The sequence below is a fragment of the Engystomops pustulosus genome, chromosome 11 (assembly GCF_040894005.1).
Source record: "Engystomops pustulosus chromosome 11, aEngPut4.maternal, whole genome shotgun sequence".
Lineage (NCBI taxonomy): Eukaryota > Metazoa > Chordata > Amphibia > Anura > Leptodactylidae > Engystomops > Engystomops pustulosus.
In genome coordinates this window covers 3,710,199-3,733,025 of record NC_092421.1, presented here as the reverse complement: position 1 = coordinate 3,733,025, position 22,827 = coordinate 3,710,199, and the positions used below count along the sequence as shown (strand labels likewise).

At 49.1% G+C, this 22,827-nt stretch overlaps 1 protein-coding gene across 6 annotated transcripts in view; it reads left to right on the top strand.

Moving 5' to 3' along the window:
• The window catches only part of LOC140105815 (heparan-alpha-glucosaminide N-acetyltransferase-like), a 237,123-nt gene that overhangs the window by 1,029 nt on the left and 213,267 nt on the right, over nt 1–22,827 (top strand). For all 6 annotated transcript variants that reach the window (XR_011850641.1, XM_072129916.1, XM_072129914.1 and 3 more), the window contains exons 2-3: nt 504–598; nt 3,726–3,862. Coding sequence is in view for 5 of the 6 variants with exons in the window: in XM_072129916.1 (XP_071986017.1) it covers nt 504–598; nt 3,726–3,862 (232 nt within the window). In the remaining variant the exon portion in view is untranslated. The remainder of the gene's footprint in view (nt 1–503; nt 599–3,725; nt 3,863–22,827) is intronic.

The window sequence follows — 22,827 nt, the reverse complement described above, 5'->3', positions numbered from 1 at the left end:
CTCACAATGTCACCCAATAGAGCAGATTTATCAAGCTGTCAGAATATCCCTAGTTGTCCATGGCAACCAATCACAACTCAGCTTTAAAATATTCATGAGCACTGGTAAAATGAAAGCTGAACAGTGATTGGTTGCCATGGGCAACTAAGAATATTCTGACTTTTAAACAGCTTGATAAATCTGCCCAATATGTCTCAAGACAAATCTCCTGCTTAACTTAAGGAGGGTAGTGTTACAGGCAGGAATAGCTCCAAGTGCTGACCTTGGATATGACCTCAGACGCCTCATTAACATACAAAATGAGAATTTCTCAGAGATTACACAAAGGACACAAATAATAAAAGCCTTTTTGAATTCAGTGCTTTTCTCTACAACATTTTACCAATAAGACTAAAGTTTTACCAATGTATTTCCAGGAGGAACAACAGAGGGGGAAACTGTAATTTTCTGAATGTGTTGAGGTTCTGTAGATGTTCTAACCTTGTCACCTTCTACTATTATAGCGGTTAAACTAAAGTATGATGAAGCATTACTAACTGCGAACAATCATCTTCTACAACCCATCAGTTTGCTTGTTGTCTCCGATTACTGCTATAAGGTAAGATATTATATGTAAAGTGTCTCTCTTCTGTATGTCTGCCTGTGATACAGTGTGGGAATGCCTTGGAATGACGAAGACTGTGAGCCGTATTGCTAAATCCCCTTCCCAGCTGTCCCTACATAATTGCGCAGCCTACCTTAAGCAGTAGGTGACAACTGGTCGACCTTCCCTTCCTGTGTCAAAGTGCAAACATGGAGACAATACAACATAAAAGAATCAGAACCAAGAGACCCATGCACTACAGAACCGATGGTCAGGAAACAGGCAAATGGCTGAGATATTACACTGCCCTTGCTGCTCTTCTAGCAGGAGGTGCTAGGACACCCATCAACTTAAATGAGTACAACCCAATAGTTCATTATCTGTCTTTTGGAGTTTTTTTTTTTTTTACTTGGTTTACACAAAATTTTTTGGTCAGGTAAAGAAAAAAAAAAAGTTTCCGGTGTCAGAATATGGAGATGCAAGAGTGGTTTTTCTATGCAAAGTTTTCAAGTACTTTTTAGTTTGGTTTTTTTTAAGTACTTAGAAGTGACCAAACCGAGGACTCGCCAGAGACAGGGTGTGGACCCCTTGGGAGGAATACCAGTTAACCCCTGCCTTTCAGAATCTTTTGCCTAGAACAATAGGCTCTTTATTTGAAACCATAGCCCTTCAGGACCCATCCATCGAAAACTATTAGGTTGTATGGTCACGCTCAGTGCGTTCACCCAAAGAATGACTTGGAAGCCACCTTTAACCCATGACCCCGTCTCCCCCCCGTCTGCTGTTCGTATACTTGTTTCGTTCAGTTATTGGGCGGACCCAATCTTTGCCTCAGTGTGACTGTGCAGTCTGTCTTCACGCTGTTACATGACGTTGGATGTATTTTGCTGCCGGGGTCCGGCGAGACCACCCTTCATACTGAGAATTCTGTTTGTACTTTTTGTTCTTCATTTCCGTCAATAAATGTGGAATAAACATAAGAAATGACCAAACTTTATAAACTTTGCATCACCTCAATTGAACTGTCTTATATAATATAGGGGAGGTGCAAGTTTACCTAAAAACAAGCCCCATTAGAAAATGGTCCAAAGATTTGCTGACATATGAGGCTGTGTTACACAGAGCTCTGCATACCCCAAACCGAAACACTGCGTTCTGGGGTAGCAAACACCCGCATCCGTCACCCCTGGCTATTTCAGGTACCTTAAATGCATCCAAACTGATGTGGATCTACATGGGTCGAATGCCTGAATGCCGGATAGTGGCGCAGGAAGACGACATGGCCGAAACAGTCGCTAAGCTGAATACAATTGTACACGCCAATGGTTGAACTTGATGGACAAACTATGATACTATGAATGCCGAGCTTTGCAGAAAAACTGGATGAACTGGAAAATAGGTCCCGGAGGAGCAATATCAGGTTGGTGGAGTCACCAGTATCCTTCCTTGTGAGGAGTTTACAATGTTCACTTAACACGCATATTGCTCCATCTTAAGCGCCTCTAAGTGGATCTAGTGTTAATTCAAGAATCCCACTTGCAGAGGTCTGAGATCCACCTCGTGAATAAGTTCTGGGTAGCAGAGGGAGACTCAGAATGTAATAGCAGAGGTGAAGTCTTGATCCTCATAAATAAAAAAAAGACTTCAATCCAGTTATGAACCCATCTGAAGACAGGTCAAGGAAAACAACTAGGATTCGGGCCCTGACATACATCGGTTGTCCCCTGTCTTAGGTCTGCTGGATTCTTGGAAACATCCGGATGAACAGGAATATACATTTCCCTGAGAAGTCCACCAGACCTGGTGTTGGATAGATTATGTTTTCTGTAACGCTCTGTCTGCTGCATCTTACAATATCTGTGGATTCTGGATGGTTTGCACAGTTGCTAAAGGGATGATGGAGGCTCAAAACACCTCTATCCGTGACAATCTAACCTACTATTAGCAGAGAGCGAAAATAACCTTGCAAGATAGTTTCATGGGCTGTGTAGCGACTCAAAAAAAAACTCCCCAACAGGGAGCCACTTATAAAAATGGAAAGAGCCAGATTTTATCACGAGCCCATATAAGACCAAAACAGAAGTTCTACCGGCTGCGATTTGAGGCAGATATATTTAGGTTCGGGGCAGACCCTGCCCAACTTGGCTAATGGTCAAAAACCCCAAGGTGTTGTCGGTATTGATCATGGCTCTATGGATGAGCTGAAACGTTGCCCCTTATTTTGCCATGGGTGAATAAAGATCCCCTTTATACTTACTGGAGTGCTGCCGCATTGCATTTTTTGTGGATATCTGTCCTTACAGATGGATGGGGTTTGTTGGAGGTGGCACCCACCATTGGACTTGATCCATTATACTCACTGTGCTGCTCCACAATCGGACTGTTTGCTTGTGCGCCTCTATGAGGTTATGTACAATGCTTCTTTGAGGCAGTGCTGAAGATTAACCCCATCCTGAATAACTTCACTAGAAAATCAAGTCATATCCATAACGGTAAAATTAACAGCGCAAAATATATGGTATAAAAACTTTTAATTGCTGTTTTTAACTTCTCTACCAGTAAAAAGGTTCCCATTATTAGCCCCATAAAAATGTCATTGAAAATTGATTCATCGCATCCAAAAAAAAAATTTAAAATATTTAAAGTATTTTTTAAAATCCTTAGGATAACTTCTTAATGGGGGTCATTGGGGAGGGGCAACAATTGGATCCCCTATTGGTCAGCAGTTTGGAGAGAATGCAGCGGTCAGAGGAGCACGGTGGCTTCTTCACGTTCTACCAAGCTCAGTGCTGCGCATTGTCTGGTGGCTGAGCTCACAATGATCTAACATACAGTTTATTCATTGTCATGTTTTCTGTAATTGGACATGTGGCCATGAGGAGGACAAGCCTCTGCACCAAATATATAAGGGCAGATTTATCAAGCTGTCTGAAAGTCAGAATATTTCTAGTTGTCCATGTCAACCAATCACAGCTCGGCTTTCATTTTACCAGAGCTCAAGAATATTTTAAAGGGGAGCTGTGATTGGTTGCCATAGACAACTTAGAACATTCTGACTTTTAGACAGCTTGATAAATCTGCCCCATCATGTTCACACTTTTCTTTTGTCACTGAACTAACCAAGACATTTCTGATTTTTCAGTGTCTTTTCCAGCCACTTATGACTCTTCAACCTGCCCAAAGCCTCCAGCCCACAAACCGTACGGTTATTCTCCGCACACAGTTTAAATTGACACTCCATGTGGTGACCGAAGGTGGTAACGGGGAACCGGTATGCAGGTAGTAATCACAATTACTCTGCTATAACTTTGGTTTAGAACATATGTAATGTTAAAGGGCTTTCCCAGGCATCCTGGTTTTTAGGTATCCATAGGGGCGGGGACAGGGGGGGGCCACAAATAAAAATAAAATAAGTGCACTTACCCTGCTCCAGCTTCTGGTTCCCATAACCTCTGCTATACAGCGCTGAAGGCTTCACTGGAAGTGCCAGGGTTCACAGGACCTTCTTCGGCCAATGAGTGGACTCCTATTACCATGGTACTTATGTTTTTTGAGAAGTAGAAAGAACCATAAGCCGGAGCAGGTACAACTTTTTTTGGGAGCTCTTTCCACAGCGACTGTGATCTGGCTAAGAAGTGTAATGGCCTGTTGGACGGGTCATTACTAACAAATTTGTTCTAGTTGGCTTCTTGGCTGAGTAATGCAGTGCGACTAATTCTAGGAGTTTTTACCTCACTCCGCTTTAGATAAAACTATAAATGTGGGTTTTACTCATTTTATGATATTATATTTTTCTGAGAAGTTTTTTTTTATAATAAAGCTAGAACGGTTAGGTGCTAAATGGTATTTTTTCATGAGCTATAAGCTATATTATTTTGTCAGTCCTAGAGACGGGACTAGGCCTCTCTCTCCCATTAGAGACCGTCAGCTCTGTGTGCAAATACCCCAGAGACTGCATCCAGATTGCTGCCTAAGCACCAGAGCCCTTCCTGCCAGCCCCTGATGTACACTACAAACGCAAGATCCACAGCCATCCAATCCACCAGCTTGGGTTCCTGCAGAAAGTATCTCTGTCTCCACGTGTGATTCCAGGCCTGCTGCCGCTAACGTCATGGGCCTCTCCTTCACCATCTGTCTGGGGCACCTGCCCTATTGGGATCCCATCACTATAATGCAGCCTTCTCTTCTTCTTGAATCTCTCCGCCCTGATGAGGATGGATGAGGCCTGTTCTTCTGGACAAAGCCACCAGTAATAGAACTCTACAAGTAGAGTATGAAACTCCGAAGCCAGCTCAAATCAAAGATAATGCAGAAGGCGTGTGCACGGCAGGCTCACCGGGGAGGCCTTGATGCAAATGCAAATTCAAAAAATCCTCCGGCACTGGGATTCTTATGCAAAAGAACGTCTTTATTGGAGCTTAAAATCCATATGCACGTCACAGAGGTACAAGACTGACGCGTTTCGAGCTAACCGCTCTTGACTAATCTTTATCGAAACGCGGCAGTCTTGTACCTCTGTGACGTGCATATGGATTTTAAGCTCCAATAAAGACATTCTTTTGCCTAAGAATCGCAGTGACTGAGATTTTTCGAAATAGTAATAGAACTCTGGTGCTAGGCCGCACCTTAGGCCAGCCAATCATGTCGCAGGGAATCCAGCTCCCCCCACACTGCGGTCAGGTCTCTGGTGACCTTGGAGTTGTTGCAATAGATGCATTGCTGCTCAGCTACTAGTCTGGCTTCTGGTGAGGTCTTTGTTTAACTTCGAGGCACAGGATTTTATTTTTATGTTTTATTTTTTAAATCTGTTGCTGAAAGTTATAATATTTGCCTATTTCACTTAAAGATTGATTTACTTTGAATATTCAGCTTAGATTCCCACAGTGTCTTCTTTTATTCACTCAGCGTTATATGCTGGGATAGCTTCTGACGGACAGGCGAACCCATAGATCTATACTGCACCATATACATTGTATACAGTGCAAAATGTAGCATGGAAAAACACGTCTAGCTGCTCCCTCCTCCGGAGCTACGGAGGCCATTGAAGTCTGCAGGTCAATGGATGCAGCAGTACGGCATCACCCGCAAGCCTCCGCTGAGCGTACACTCAGGTGCCCACTGACATCTCTGTCCATATAAGGACAATGACATCACCATTGGAAACATCCTGGACATAGCCAATCACTAGCTGATGCCAATGTTCACTCCTCCTCCTACTTACAGGGTGAGAGGAGGAACAAGAGGCAATATCCCAATTTGTGTGACTATACAGTTGGTTATGATTGTTCCCTGCCCTGTAAGGAAATGTTGGGAATACTCCTGATATGTCCTTACAACCTACGGCAAAAAATTTGATGATTATGCAACATCCCCCACCGGGGCCTAGCCTTTTCTTGGGGCCTGGAGGCAGCTGGGGCCCAGAATACCGGAGCGGCTGGCGGCTGCGGCCTAGGGCGCGCTGTGGTCACGGTGCTTGGTATGGGGAGCGGAGGACTGTCCTACAGCCTGGCAGCTCTCCAGCAGGTGGTGTGTGCAAGAAATATGGAGGGAGAGGCTGATGTGCTGGTTCTTCCTTAGGTAACATCTGAGTGTCTGTAAGATATGTCCCTGGGTAATGGATGGGGAGCCCGTGGTGGTAACAGCCGTATCCAGGGATCAGACGGAGGCAACATGCAAATTAACTCAGTTTTTTAATTGAACAGGTAGAAGGCAACGGGCCTAAACGGTAAACAGCAGATTCAGATTACAGGAGTGGTCATGGAGAGGGGTCCTCAGAAATAGTGCACCAGCCTGGTAGTAGATGCTGGGAGAATTTGGATGGAGCTGTGAACAAACTGTGGAAGCTGCAGCTCTGGATTTCAGTCTCCCGACTCCTGGTATTAGGTTAAGTGTCAGCACTGAAGGTGTACTGAACACTGTCTCTCTCTGTTCCCTCTGTCTCTGTAGACAGACCATGCTGTCTAGAGCTCATGGTAAGAGCATGTGCCCAAAGACAAGACCTCGTGCTCCTCCCTGGCCGGGGGCTTTATTCTCCTGGTCAGGTGGTAGCACCTATCCAATCACACTCCAGTTTACAATACAGCCAACTCATTGGACAATAACTTACACCCATTTAACTATCGCCTGTTCAGGCAGAATCTACAGCTGCTATTACATAATGACCCGGTTCTAGACTTTAATAGAGATTTCGCGACTCCCCCTAACAGCTCCTGACCTGGAGAGGGCGCTATTCGCAACTACCAGACGCCTATGTATTGGCCGGGGTGTTGCAATTACTTTGTAAAAATGATACATTTTATGAAAGACATTTATATACTGACTTGTGTGTGATACATTCTAGTAGAGCTGAGACTAAACCTTCTACTTGAATACTTCTACTACACAACCAACTCCATTGACTATTGATTGTATGATTATAATGGCAGATCCTTTCAGGGGGATCAATGCAATGTATTCATGTGAGAGGAGGCCAAGAGAACATTATTCTGAACAACCACATGATGGCGCTCTGTATCTGCCCAGTAGCTTTATGATAAAAACTTCTTGTATTTATGGAAAAATAGATAGTGGCCAAAATGTATTTTTAAGGGCAAATCTCGTAGTTTGTACAATTCAAAGTTATAAAATAATAATAATTAGTAAAATGATCAGACCCCTAGTGAGAACAGTAGACTTGTAGTATATAGAAGCAAATGGATTCATTACAGGTCATTTAGCAAAATACATGTAATATAAATATCCATCCCAAAACGATACTTTGTTGCAGGTTTTCTCGCAGGATTTTCATGGTTTTCAATTTAAATAAACTAATTTAGAATGTAACTACAGGACTTCTGATTGTGCCTAGTTTAGTGTCAGGGCATTCGTGTGTGAGCACAGTTCCTGGTGGATGGAGGTTAATGGGAAAAGCTTTGGAAACCGTTGTGACCCCTTATAATGTGTAGTGACACTCGTGAGCTGGAAACCGATGTCACGGCGATTTTCTTACAAGACAAATACACAGGAGCAGCTCTGCCGTATCTGACCAGGGCTCCTCAGATCTAGAACGAGACCTCTCTTTGGACGCTGAATGTCACTTCAATGAGTCCATTGTGCTGGGATGGGTGAAAGGTCACTGCCCAGGAATAAGAGTAGTATACAATGGGCACCCCGCAATATTCATACAATGAGCCCCTTCCTCTACACAGGGGATTAGTCCCAGGCTCGGCCTCTTTGTTCTCTGAACAGAAGTTGATTCAGAGTTCAATCTGCTTCTGCCTTCACATGTACAATACATTATATCCATGCCCTCAGTACATCCTCATTATTATATTTGCTCAATTAGATGTTTCGTTATTTGTAATGTATGTGGTGAGACCTCTGATTTCTTTGCTGAATATAAATATTTATACCCAAACTTTCCCATATTACTTGTCTCACTTGTATTAAATGTGTCAGGATGGGTGGAGGAACTGGGTACAAACAGAGGCACAGAGGTCCCATGTGATGGATAGGAGATAATCTGCTGATACTGGAATATCCATTTGCCCTTGTGCCATTCCAGCAGTTAACCCGTATTCTAGCAGTCAGACCCCCAGAATACTAGATGAAGGGGGGTCTCCTGCAGTGCTCCTCACAGAATGTATCATAGTATATATGGCTGGAAAAAGACGCAAGTCCATCAAGTCCAACCTTTAAGAATTAAACAAAAGTTTTTTCCCCATAACCCGTGATATTTTTGCTATCCAGAAAGTCATCCAGGCCTCTCCTGCACATGTACATAGAGTCCTCCATAACAACCTCCTGCCACAGAGAGTTCCATAGTCTCACTGCTCTTACAGTAAAGAACCTTTGTCTATGGTGATGGTAAAATCTCCTCTCCTCTAGGTGTAGAGGATGTCCCCTGTCTATGGTGATGGTAGAACCTCCTCTCCTCTAGGTGTAGAGGATGCCCCCCTGTCTATGGTGATGGTAGAACCTCCTCTCCTCTAGGTGTAGAGGATGCCCCTGTCTATGGTGATGGTAGAACCTCCTCTCCTCTAGGTGTAGAGGATGCCCCTGTCTATGGTGATGGTAGAACCTCCTCTCCTCTAGGTATGGTGATGGTAGAACCTCCTCTCCTCTAGGTGTAGAGGATGCCCCCTGTCTATGGTGATGATAGAACCTCCTCTTCTCTGGGTGTAGAGCATGCCCCCTGTCTATGGTGATGGTAGAACCTCCTCTCCTCTAGGTGTAGAGGATGCCCCCTGTCTATGGTGATGGTGGTACCTCCTCTCCTCTAGATGTAGAGGATGCCCCCTGTCTATGGTGATGGTAGAACCGCCTCTTCTCTAGGTGTAGAGGATGCCCCCTGTCTATGGTGATGGTAGAACCTCCTCTCCTCTAGGTGTAGAGAATGCCCCCTGTCTATGGTGATGGTAGAACCTCCTCTCCTCTAGGTGTAGAGGATGCCCCCTGTCTATGGTGATGGTAGAACCTCCTCTCCTCTAGGTGTAGAGGATGCCCCCTGTCTATGGTGATGGTAGAACCTCCCCTCCTCTAGGTGTAGAGGATGCCCCCTGTCTATGGTGATGGTAGAACCGCCTCTTCTCTAGGTGTAGAGGATGCCCCCTGTCTATGGTGATGGTAGAACCTCCTCTCCTCTAGGTGTAGAGGATGCCCCCTGTTTATGGTGATGGTAGAACCTCCTCTCCTCTAGGTGTAGAGGATGCCCCCTGTCTATGGTGATGGTAGAACCTTCTCTCCTCTAGGTGTAGAGGATGCCCCCTGTCTATGGTGATGGTAGAACCTCCTCTCCTCTAGGTGTAGAGAATGTCCCCTGTCTATGGTGATGGTAGAACCTCCTCTCCTCTAGGTGTAGAGGATGCCCCCTGTCTATGGTGATGGTAGAACCTCCTCTCCTCTAGGTGTAGAGGATGCCCCCTGTCTATGGTGATGGTAGAACCTCCTCTCCTCTAGACGTAGAGGATGCCCCCTGTCTATGGTGATGGTAGAACCTCCTCTCCTCTAGGTGTAGAGGATGCCCCCTGTCTATGGTGATGGTAGAACCTCCTCTCCTCTAGGTGTAGAGGATGGCCCCTGTCTATGGTGATGGTAGAACCTCCTCTCCTCTAGGTGTAGAGGATGCCCCCTGTCTATGGTGATGGTAGAACCTCCTCTCCTCTAGGTGTAGGGGATGTTCCCTGTCTATGGTGATGGTAGAACCTCCTCTCCTCTAGGTGTAGAGGATGCCCCCTGTCTATGGTGATGGTAGAACTGCCTCTCCTCTCGGTGTAGAGGATGTCCCCTGTCTATGGTGATGGTAGAACCTCCTCTCCTCTAGGTGTAGAGGATGCCCCCTGTCTATGGTGATGGTAGAACCTCCTCTCCTTTAGGTGTAGAGGATGCCCCCTGTCTATGGTGATGGTAGAACCTCCTCTCCTCTAGGTGTAGAGGATGCCCCCTGTCTATGGTGATGGTAGAACCTCCTCTCCTTTAGGTGTAGAGGATGCCCCCTGTCTATGGTGATGGTAGAACCTCCTGTCCTCTAGGTGTAGAGGATGCCCCCTGTCTATGGTGATGGTAGAACCTCCTCTCCTCTAGGTGTAGAGGATGCCCCCTGTCTATGGTGATGGTAGAACCTCCTCTCCTTTAGGTGTAGAGGATGTCCCCTGTCTATGGTGATGGTAGAACCTCCTCTCCTCTAGGTGTAGAGGATGCCCCCTGTCTATGGTGATGGTAGAACCTCCTCTCCTCTAGGTGTAGAGGATGCCCCTGTCTATGGTGATGGTAGAACCTCCTCTCCTCTAGGTGTAGAGGATGCCACCTGTCTATGGTGATGGTAGAACCTCCTCTCCTCTAGGTGTAGAGGATGCCCCCTGTCTATGGTGATGGTAGAACCTCCTCTCCTCTAGGTGTAGAGGATGCCCCCTGTCTATGGTGATGGTAGAACCTCCTCTCCTCTAGGTGTAGAGGATCCCCCTGTCTATGGTGATGGTAGATATGCCTCTCCTCTAGGTGTAGAGGATGCCCCCCTGTCTATGGTGATGGTAGATATGCCTCTCCTCTAGGTGTAGAGGATGCCCCCTGTCTATGGTGATGGTAGAACCTCCTCTCCTCTAGGTGTAGAAGATGCCCCCTGTCTATGGTGATGGTAGAACCTCCTCTCCTCTAGGTGTAGAGGATGCCCCCTGTCTATGATGATGGTAGAACCTCCTCTCCTCTAGGTGTAGATGATGTCACCTGTCTATGGTGATGGTAGAACCTCATCTCCTCTAGGTGTAGAGGATGCCCCCTGTCTATGGTGATGGTAGAACCTCATCTCCTCTAGGTGTAGAGGATGCCCCCTGTCTATGGTGATGGTTGAACCTCCTCTCCTCTAGGTGTAGAGGATGCCCCCTGTCTATGGTGATGGTAGAAACTCCTCTCCTCTAGGTGCAGTGGATGCCTCCTGTCTATGGTGATGGTAGAGCCTCCTCTCCTTTAGGTGTAGTGGATGCCTCCTGTCTATGGTGATGGTAGAACCTCCTCTCCTCTAGGTGTAGAGGATGCCCCCTGTCTATGGTGATGGTAGAACCTCCTCTCCTCTAGGTGTAGAGGATGCCCCTGTCTATGGTGATGGTAGAACCTCCTCTCCTCTAGGTGTAGAGGATGCCTCCTGTCTATGGAGATGGTAGAACCTCCTCTCCTCTAGGTGTAGAGGATGTCCCCTGTCTATGGTGACGGTAGAACCTCCTCTCCTCTAGGTGTAAAGGATGCCCCCTGTCTATGGTGATGGTAGAACCACCTCTCCTCTAGGTGTAGAGGATGCCCCCTGTCTATGGTGATGGTAGAACCTCCTCTCCTCTACGTGTAGAGGATGTCCCCTGTCTATGGTGATGGTAGAACCTCCTCTCCTCTAGGTGTAGAGGATGCCCTTGTCTATGGTGATGGTAGAACCTCCTCTCGTCTAGGTGTAGAGGATGTCCCCTGTCTATGGTAATGGTAGAACCTCCTCTCCTCTAGAAGTAGAGGATGCCTTCTGTCTATGGTAATGGTAGAACCTCCTCTCCTCTAGGTGTAGAGTATGCCCCCTGTCTATGGTGATGGTAGATATGCCTCTCCTCTAGGTGTAGAGGATGCCCCTCGTCTATGGTGATGGTAGATCCTCCTCTCCTCTAGGCGTAGAGGATGCCTCCTTTCTATGGTGATGGTAGAACCTCCTCTCCTCTAGGTGTAGAGGATGCCCCCTGTCTATGGTGATGGTAGAACCTCCTCTCCTCTAGGTGTAGAGGATGCCCATTGTCTATGGTGATGGTAAAACCTCCTCTCCTCTAGGTGTAGAGGATGCCCCCTGTCTTTGGTGATGGTAGAACCTCCTCTCCTCTAGGTGTAGAGGATGCCCCCTGTCTATGGTGATGGTAGAACCTCCTCTCCTCTAGGTGTAGAGGATGCCCCCTGTCTATGGTGATGGTAGAACCTCCTCTCCTCTACGTGTAGAGGATGCCCCCTGTCTATGGTGATGGTAGAACCTCCTCTCCTCTAGGTGTAGAGGATGTCTCCTGTCTATGGTGATGATAGAACCTCCTCTCTTCTAGGTGTAGAGGATGCCCCCTGTCTTTGGTGATGGTAGAACCTCCTCTCCTCTAGGTGTAGAGGATGTCCCCCTGTCTATGATGATGGGAGAATCTCCTCTCCTCTAGGTGTAGAGGATATCCCCCTGTCTATGGTGATGGTAGAACCTCCTCTCCTCTAGGTGTAGAGGATGTCCCCTGTCTATGATGATGGTAGAATCTCCTCTCCTCTAGGTGTAGAGGATGTCCCCTGTCTATGGTGATGGTAGAGCCTCTTATCTTCTAGGTTTAGAGGATGTCCCCTTTCTATGATGATGGTAGAACTGCCTCTTCTCCAGGTGTAGAGGATGCCCCCTGTCTATGGTGATGGTAGGACCACCTCTCCTCTAGGTGTAGAGGATGCCCCCTGTCTATGGTGATGGTAGAACCTCCTCTCCTCTAGGTGTAGAGGATGCCCCCTGTCTATGGTGATGGTAGAACCTCCTCTCCTCTAGATGTAGAGGATGCCCCCTGTCTATGGTGATAGTAGAACCTCCTCTCCTCTAGGTGTAGAGGATGTCCCCCTCTCTATGGTGATGCTAGAACCTCCTCTCCTCTAGGTGTAGAGGATGTCCCCTGTCTATGGTGATGGTAGAACCTCCTCTCCTCTAGGTGTAGATGATGCCCCCTGTCTATGGTGATGGTAGAACCTCCTCTCCTCTAGGCGTAGGGGATGTCCCCTGTCTATGGTGATGGTAGAACCTCCTCTCTTCTAGGTGTAGAGGATGCCCCCTGTCTATGGTGATGGTAGAACCTCCTCTCCTCTAGGTGTAGAGGATGCCCCCTGTCTATGGTGATGGTAGAACTTCCTCTCCTCTAGGTGTAGAGGATGCCCCCTGTCTATGGTGATGGTAGAACCTCCTCTCCTCTAGGTGTAGAGGATGCCCCTTGTCTATGGTGATGGTAGAACCACCTCTCCTCTAGATGTAGAGGATGCCCCCTGTCTATGGTGATGGTAGAGGATGCCCCCTGTCTATGGTGATGGTAGAACCTCCTCTCCTCTGGGTGTAGAAGATGCCCCCTGTCTATACTGACGGTAGAACCTCCTCTCCTCTAGGTGTAGAGGATACCTCCTGTCTATGGTGATGGTAGAACCTCCTCTCCTCTAGGTGTAGAGGATGCCCCTGTCTATGGTGATGGTAGAACCTTCTTCTCCTCTAGGTGTAGAGGATGTCGCCTGTCTATGGTGATGGTAGAACCTCCTCTCCTCTAGGTGTAGAGGATGTCCCCTGTCTATACTGACGGTAGAACCTCCTCTCCTCTAGGTGTAGAGGATGCCCCCTGTCTATGGTGATGGTAGAACCTCCTCTCCTCTAGGTGTAGAGGATGCCCCCTGTCTTTGGTGATGGTAGAACCTCCTCTCCTCTAGGTGTAGAGGATGTCCCCCTGTCTATGATGATGGGAGAATCTCCTCTCCTCTAGGTGTAGAGGATGTCCCCCTGTCTATGGTGATGGTAGAACCTCCTCTCCTCTAGGTGTAGAGGATGTCCCCTGTCTATGATGATGGTAGAATCTCCTCTCCTCTAGGTGTAGAGGATGTCCCCTGTCTATGGTGATGGTAGAGCCTCTTCTCTTCTAGGTTTAGAGGATGTCCCCTTTCTATGATGATGGTAGAACTGCCTCTTCTCCAGGAGTAGAGGATGCCCCCTGTCTATGGTGATGGTAGGACCACCTCTCCTCTAGGTGTAGAGGATGCCCCCTGTCTATGGTGATGGTAGAACCTCCTCTCCTCTAGGTGTAGAGGATGCCCCCTGTCTATGGTGATGGTAGAACCTCCTCTCCTCTAGGTTTACAGGATGCCCCCTGTCTATGGTGATGGTAGAACCTCCTCTCCTCTAGATGTAGAGGATGCCCCCTGTCTATGGTGATAGTAGAACCTCCTCTCCTCTAGGTGTAGAGGATGTCCCCCTCTCTATGGTGATGCTAGAAACTCCTCTCCTCTAGGTGTAGAGGATGTCCCCTGTCTATGGTGATGGTAGAACCTCCTCTCCTCTAGGTGTAGAGGATGCCCCCTGTCTATGGTGATGGTAGAACCTCCTCTCCTCTAGGCGTAGGGGATGTCCCCTGTCTATGCTGATGGTAGAACCTCCTCTCTTCTAGGTGTAGAGGATGCCCCCTGTCTATGGTGATGGTAGAACCTCCTCTCCTCTAGGTGTAGAGGATGCCCCCTGTCTATGGTGATGGTAGAACTTCCTCTCCTCTAGGTGTAGAGGATGCCCCCTGTCTATGGTGATGGTAGAACCTCCTCTCCTCTAGGTATAGAGGATGCCCCTTGTCTATGGTGATGGTAGAACCACCTCTCCTCTAGATGTAGAGGATGTCCCCTGTCTATGGTGATGGTAGAATCTCCTCTCCTCTAGGTTTAGAGGATGCCCCCTGTCTATGGTGATGGTAGAACCTCCTCTCCTCTAGGTGTAGAGGATGCCCCCTGTCTATGGTGATGGTAGAACCTCCCCTCCTCTAGGTGTAGAGGATGCCCCCTGTCTATGGTGATGGTAGAACCGCCTCTTCTCTAGGTGTAGAGGATGCCCCCTGTCTATGGTGATGGTAGAACCTCCTCTCCTCTAGGTGTAGAGGATGCCCCCTGTCTATGGTGATGGTAGAACCTCCCCTCCTCTAGGTGTAGAGGATGCCCCCTGTCTATGGTGATGGTAGAACCGCCTCTTCTCTAGGTGTAGAGGATGCCCCCTGTCTATGGTGATGGTAGAACCTCCTCTCCTCTAGGTGTAGAGGATGCCCCCTGTCTATGGTGATGGTAGAACCTCCTCTCCTCTAGGTGTAGAGGATGCCCCCTGTCTATGGTGATGGTAGAACCTTCTCTCCTCTAGGTGTAGAGGATGCCCCCTGTCTAAGGTGATGGTAGAACCTCCTCTCCTCTAGGTGTAGAGAATGTCCCCTGTCTATGGTGATGGTAGAACCTCCTCTCCTCTAGGTGTAGAGGATGCCCCCTGTCTATGGTGATGGTAGAACCTCCTCTCCTCTAGGTGTAGAGGATGCCCCCTGTCTATGGTGATGGTAGAACCTCCTCTCCTCTAGACGTAGAGGATGCCCCCTGTCTATGGTGATGGTAGAACCTCCTCTCCTCTAGGTGTAGAGGATGCCCCCTGTCTATGGTGATGGTAGAACCTCCTCTCCTCTAGGTGTAGAGGATGGCCCCTGTCTATGGTGATGGTAGAACCTCCTCTCCTCTAGGTGTAGAGGATGCCCCCTGTCTATGGTGATGGTAGAACCTCCTCTCCTCTAGGTGTAGGGGATGTTCCCTGTCTATGGTGATGGTAGAACCTCCTCTCCTCTAGGTGTAGAGGATGCCTCCTGTCTATGGTGATGGTAGAACCTCCTCTCCTCTAGGTGTAGAGGATGCCCCCTGTCTATGGTGATGGTAGAACTGCCTCTCCTCTCGGTGTAGAGGATGTCCCCTGTCTATGGTGATGGTAGAACCTCCTCTCCTCTAGGTGTAGAGGATGCCCCCTGTCTATGGTGATGGTAGAACCTCCTCTCCTCTAGGTGTAGAGGATGCCCCCTGTCTATGGTGATGGTAGAACCTCCTCTCCTTTAGGTGTAGAGGATGCCCCCTGTCTATGGTGATGGTAGAACCTCCTCTCCTCTAGGTGTAGAGGATGCCCCCTGTCTATGGTGATGGTAGAACCTCCTCTCCTCTAGGTGTAGAGGATGCCCCCTGTCTATGGTGATGGTAGAACCTCCTCTCCTCTAGGTGTAGAGAATGTCCCTGTCTATGGTGATGGTAGAACCTCCTCTCCTCTAGGTGTAGAGGATGCCCCTGTCTATGGTGATGGTAGAACCTCCTCTCCTCTAGGTGTAGAGGATGCCACCTGTCTATGGTGATGGTAGAACCTCCTCTCCTCTAGGTGTAGAGGATGCCACCTGTCTATGGTGATGGTAGAACCTCCTCTCCTCTAGGTGTAGAGGATGCCCCCTGTCTATGGTGATGGTAGAACCTCCTCTCCTCTAGGTGTAGAGGATGCCCCCTGTCTATGGTGATGGTAGAACCTCCTCTCCTCTAGGTGTAGAGGATCCCCCTGTCTATGGTGATGGTAGATATGCCTCTCCTCTAGGTGTAGAGGATGCCCCCCTTTCTATGGTGATGGTAGATATGCCTCTCCTCTAGGTGTAGAGGATGCCCCCTGTCTATGGTGATGGTAGAACCTCCTCTCCTCTAGGTGTAGAAGATGCCCCCTGTCTATGGTGATGGTAGAACCTCCTCTCCTCTAGGTGTAGAGGATGCCCCCTGTCTATGATGATGGTAGAAACTCCTCTCCTCTAGGTGTAGATGATGTCACCTGTCTATGGTGATGGTAAAACCTCATCTCCTCTAGGTGTAGAGGATGCCCCCTGTCTATGGTGATGGTTGAACCTCCTCTGCTCTAGGTGTAGAGGATGCCCCCTGTCTATGGTGATGGTAGAAACTCCTCTCCTCTAGGTGTAGAGGATGCCCCCTGTCTATGATGATGGTAGAACCTCCTCTCCTCTAGGTGTAGATGATGTCACCTGTCTATGGTGATGGTAGAACCTCATCTCCTCTAGGTGTAGAGGATGCCCCCTGTCTATGGTGATGGTTGAACCTCCTCTCCTCTAGGTGTAGAGGATGCCCCCTGTCTATGGTGATGGTAGAAACTCCTCTCCTCTAGGTGCAGTGGATGCCTCCTGTCTATGGTGATGGTAGAGCCTCCTCTCCTTTAGGTGTAGTGGATGCCTCCTGTCTATGGTGATGGTAGAACCTCCTCTCCTCTAGGTGTAGAGGATGCCCCCTGTCTATGGTGATGGTAGAACCTCCTCTCCTCTAGGTGTAGAGGATGCCCCCTGTCTATGGTGATGGTAGAACCTCCTCTCCTCTAGGTGTAGAGGATGCCTCCTGTCTATGGTGATGGAAGAACCTCCTCTCCTCTAGGTGTAGAGGATGTCCCCTGTCTATGGTGACGGTAGAACCTCCTCTCCTCTAGGTGTAAAGGATGCCCCCTGTCTATGGTGATGGTAGAACCACCTCTCCTCTAGGTGTAGAGGATGCCCCCTGTCTATGGTGATGGTAGAACCTCCTCTCCTCTACGTGTAGAGGATGTCCCCTGTCTATGGTGATGGTAGAACCTCCTCTCCTCTAGGTGTAGAGGATGCCCTTGTCTATGGTGATGGTAGAACCTCCTCTCGTCTAGGTGTAGAGGATGTCCCCTGTCTATGGTAATGGTAGAACCTCCTCTCCTCTAGAAGTAGAGGATGCCTTCTGTCTATGGTAATGGTAGAACCTCCTCTCCTCTAGGTGTAGAGTATGCCCCCTGTCTATGGTGATGGTAGATATGCCTCTCCTCTAGGTGTAGAGGATGCCCCTCGTCTATGGTGATGGTAGATCCTCCTCTCCTCTAGGCGTAGAGGATGCCTCCTTTCTATGGTGATGGTAGAACCTCCTCTCCTCTAGGTGTAGAGGATGCCCCTTGTCTATGGTGATGGTAGAACCTCCTCCTCTAGGTGTAGGGGATGTTCCCTGTCTATGGTGATGGTAGAACCTCCTCTCCTCTAGGTGTAGAGGATGCCCCCTGTCTATGGTGATGGTAGAACCTCCTCTCCTCTAGGTGTAGAGGATGCCCATTGTCTATGGTTATGGTAAAACCTCCTCTCCTCTAGGTGTAGAGGATGCCCCCTGTCTTTGGTGATGGTAGAACCTCCTCTCCTCTAGGTGTAGAGGATGCCCCCTGTCTATGGTGATGGTAGAACCTCCTCTCCTCTAGGTGTAGAGGATGCCCCCTGTCTATGGTGATGGTAGAACCTCCTCTCCTCTAGGTGTAGAGGATGCCCCCTGTCTATGGTGATGGTAGAACCTCCCCTCCTCTAGGTGTAGAGGATGCCCCCTGTCTATGGTGATGGTAGAACCGCCTCTTCTCTAGGTGTAGAGGATGCCCCCTGTCTATGGTGATGGTAGAACCTCCTCTCCTCTAGGTGTAGAGGATGCCCCCTGTCTATGGTGATGGTAGAACCTCCTCTCCTCTAGGTGTAGAGGATGCCCCCTGTCTATGGTGATGGTAGAACCTCCCCTCCTCTAGGTGTAGAGGATGCCCCCTGTCTATGGTGATGGTAGAACCGCCTCTTCTCTAGGTGTAGAGGATGCCCCCTGTCTATGGTGATGGTAGAACCTCCTCTCCTGTAGGTGTAGAGGATGCCCCCTGTCTATGGTGATGGTAGAACCTCCTCTCCTCTAGGTGTAGAGGATGCCCCCTGTCTATGGTGATGGTAGAACCTTCTCTCCTCTAGGTGTAGAGGATGCCCCCTGTCTATGGTGATGGTAGAACCTCCTCTCCTCTAGGTGTAGAGAATGTCCCCTGTCTATGGTGATGGTAGAACCTCCTCTCCTCTAGGTGTAGAGGATGCCCCCTGTCTATGGTGATGGTAGAACCTCCTCTCCTCTAGGTGTAGAGGATGCCCCCTGTCTATGGTGATGGTAGAACCTCCTCTCCTCTAGACGTAGAGGATGCCCCCTGTCTATGGTGATGGTAGAACCTCCTCTCCTCTAGGTGTAGAGGATGCCCCCTGTCTATGGTGATGGTAGAACCTCCTCTCCTCTAGGTGTAGAGGATGGCCCCTGTCTATGGTGATGGTAGAACCTCCTCTCCTCTAGGTGTAGAGGATGCCCCCTGTCTATGGTGATGGTAGAACCTCCTCTCCTCTAGGTGTAGGGGATGTTCCCTGTCTATGGTGATGGTAGAACCTCCTCTCCTCTAGGTGTAGAGGATGCCTCCTGTCTATGGTGATGGTAGAACCTCCTCTCCTCTAGGTGTAGAGGATGCCCCCTGTCTATGGTGATGGTAGAACTGCCTCTCCTCTCGGTGTAGAGGATGTCCCCTGTCTATGGTGATGGTAGAACCTCCTCTCCTCTAGGTGTAGAGGATGCCCCCTGTCTATGGTGATGGTAGAACCTCCTCTCCTCTAGGTGTAGAGGATGCCCCCTGTCTATGGTGATGGTAGAACCTCCTCTCCTCTAGGTGTAGAGGATGCCCCCTGTCTATGGTGATGGTAGAACCTCCTCTCCTCTAGGTGTAGAGGATGCCCCCTGTCTATGGTGATGGTAGAACCTCCTCTCTTTTAGGTGTAGAGGATGTCCCCTGTCTATGGTGATGGTAGAACCTCCTCTCCTCTAGGTGTAGAGGATGCCCCCTGTCTATGGTGATGGTAGAACCTCCTCTCCTCTAGGTGTAGAGAATGTCCCTGTCTATGGTGATGGTAGAACCTCCTCTCCTCTAGGTGTAGAGGATGCCCCTGTCTATGGTGATGGTAGAACCTCCTCTCCTCTAGGTGTAGAGGATGCCACCTGTCTATGGTGATGGTAGAACCTCCTCTCCTCTAGGTGTAGAGGATGCCACCTGTCTATGGTGATGGTAGAACCTCCTCTCCTCTAGGTGTAGAGGATGCCCCCTGTCTATGGTGATGGTAGAACCTCCTCTCCTCTAGGTGTAGAGGATGCCCCCTGTCTATGGTGATGGTAGAACCTCCTCTCCTCTAGGTGTAGAGGATCCCCCTGTCTATGGTGATGGTAGATATGCCTCTCCTCTAGGTGTAGAGGATGCCCCCCTGTCTATGGTGATGGTAGATATGCCTCTCCTCTAGGTGTAGAGGATGCCCCCTGTCTATGGTGATGGTAGAACCTCCTCTCCTCTAGGTGTAGAAGATGCCCCCTGTCTATGGTGATGGTAGAACCTCCTCTCCTCTAGGTGTAGAGGATGCCCCCTGTCTATGATGATGGTAGAACCTCCTCTCCTCTAGGTGTAGATGATGTCACCTGTCTATGGTGATGGTAGAACCTCATCTCCTCTAGGTGTAGAGGATGCCCCCTGTCTATGGTGATGGTAGAACCTCATCTCCTCTAGGTGTAGAGGATGCCCCCTGTCTATGGTGATGGTTGAACCTCCTCTCCTCTAGGTGTAGAGGATGCCCCCTGTCTATGGTGATGGTAGAAACTCCTCTCCTCTAGGTGCAGTGGATGCCTCCTGTCTATGGTGATGGTAGAGCCTCCTCTCCTTTAGGTGTAGTGGATGCCTCCTGTCTATGGTGATGGTAGAACCTCCTCTCCTCTAGGTGTAGAGGATGCCCCCTGTCTATGGTGATGGTAGAACCTCCTCTCCTCTAGGTGTAGAGGATGCCCCCTGTCTATGGTGATGGTAGAACCTCCTCTCCTCTAGGTGTAGAGGATGCCTCCTGTCTATGGTGATGGTAGAACCTCCTCTCCTCTAGGTGTAGAGGATGTCCCCTGTCTATGGTGACGGTAGAACCTCCTCTCCTCTAGGTGTAAAGGATGCCCCCTGTCTATGGTGATGGTAGAACCACCTCTCCTCTAGGTGTAGAGGATGCCCCCTGTCTATGGTGATGGTAGAACCTCCTCTCCTCTACGTGTAGAGGATGTCCCCTGTCTATGGTGATGGTAGAACCTCCTCTCCTCTAGGTGTAGAGGATGCCCTTGTCTATGGTGATGGTAGAACCTCCTCTCGTCTAGGTGTAGAGGATGTCCCCTGTCTATGGTAATGGTAGAACCTCCTCTCCTCTAGAAGTAGAGGATGCCTTCTGTCTATGGTAATGGTAGAACCTCCTCTCCTCTAGGTGTAGAGTATGCCCCCTGTCTATGGTGATGGTAGATATGCCTCTCCTCTAGGTGTAGAGGATGCCCCTCGTCTATGGTGATGGTAGATCCTCCTCTCCTCTAGGCGTAGAGGATGCCTCCTTTCTATGGTGATGGTAGAACCTCCTCTCCTCTAGGTGTAGAGGATGCCCCCTGTCTATGGTGATGGTAGAACCTCCTCCTCTAGGTGTAGGGGATGTTCCCTGTCTATGGTGATGGTAGAACCTCCTCTCCTCTAGGTGTAGAGGATGCCCCCTGTCTATGGTGATGGTAGAACCTCCTCTCCTCTAGGTGTAGAGGATGCCCATTGTCTATGGTTATGGTAAAACCTCCTCTCCTCTAGGTGTAGAGGATGCCCCCTGTCTTTGGTGATGGTAGAACCTCCTCTCCTCTAGGTGTAGAGGATGCCCCCTGTCTATGGTGATGGTAGAACCTCCTCTCCTCTAGGTGTAGAGGATGCCCCCTGTCTATGGTGATGGTAGAACCTCCTCTCCTCTACGTGTAGAGGATGCCCCCTGTCTATGGTGATGGTAGAACCTCCTCTCCTTTAGGTGTAGAGGATGCCCCCTGTCTATGGTGATGGTAGAACCTCCTCTCTTCTAGGTGTAGAGGATGCCCCCTGTCTTTGGTGATGGTAGAACCTCCTCTCCTCTAGGTGTAGAGGATGTCCCCCTGTCTATGATGATGGTAGAATCTCCTCTCCTCTAGGTGTAGAGGATGTCCCCCTGTCTATGGTGATGGTAGAACCTCCTCTCCTCTAGGTGTAGAGGATGTCCCCTGTCTATGATGATGGTAGAATCTCCTCTCCTCTAGGTGTAGAGGATGTCCCCTGTCTATGGTGATGGTAGAGCCTCTTATCTTCTAGGTTTAGAGGATGTCCCCTCTCTATGATGATGGTAGAACTGCCTCTTCTCCAGGTGTAGAGGATGCCCCCTGTCTATGGTGATGGTAGGACCACCTCTCCTCTAGGTGTAGAGGATGCCCCCTGTCTATGGTGATGGTAGAACCTCCTCTCTTCTAGGTGTAGAGGATGCCCCCTGTCTATGGTGATGGTAGAACCTCCTCTCCTCTAGATGTAGAGGATGCCCCCTGTCTATGGTGATAGTAGAACCTCCTCTCCTCTAGGTGTAGAGGATGCCCCCTGTCTATGGTGATGGTAGAACCTCCTCTCCTCTAGGTGTAGAGGATGCCCCTTGTCTATGGTGATGGTAGAACCTCCTCTCCTCTAGGTGTAGATGATGCCCCCTGTCTATGGTGATGGTAGAACCTCCTCTCCTCTAGGCGTAGGGGATGTCCCCTGTCTATGGTGATGGTAGAATCTCCTCTCCTCTAGGTGTAGAGGATGTCCCCTGTCTATGGTGATGGTAGAGCCTCTTCTCTTCTAGGTTTAGAGGATGTCCCCTTTCTATGATGATGGTAGAACTGCCTCTTCTCCAGGTGTAGAGGATGCCCCCTGTCTATGGTGATGGTAGGACCACCTCTCCTCTAGGTGTAGAGGATGCCCCCTGTCTATGGTGATGGTAGAACCTCCTCTCCTCTAGGTGTAGAGGATGCCCCCTGTCTATGGTGATGGTAGAACCTCCTCTCCTCTAGGTTTAGAGGATGCCCCCTGTCTATGGTGATGGTAGAACCTCCTCTCCTCTAGATGTAGAGGATGCCCCCTGTCTATGTTGATAGTAGAACCTCCTCTCCTCTAGGTGTAGAGGATGTCCCCCTCTCTATGGTGATGCTAGAACCTCCTCTCCTCTAGGTGTAGAGGATGTCCCCTGTCTATGGTGATGGTAGAACCTCCTCTCCTCTAGGTGTAGAGGATGCCCCCTGTCTATGGTGATGGTAGAACCTCCTCTCCTCTAGGCGTAGGGGATGTCCCCTGTCTATGGTGATGGTAGAACCTCCTCTCTTCTAGGTGTAGAGGATGCCCCCTGTCTATGGTGATGGTAGAACCTCCTCTCCTCTAGGTGTAGAGGATGCCCCCTGTCTATGGTGATGGTAGAACTTCCTCTCCTCTAGGTGTAGAGGATGCCCCCTGTCTATGGTGATGGTAGAACCTCCTCTCCTCTAGGTGTAGAGGATGCCCCTTGTCT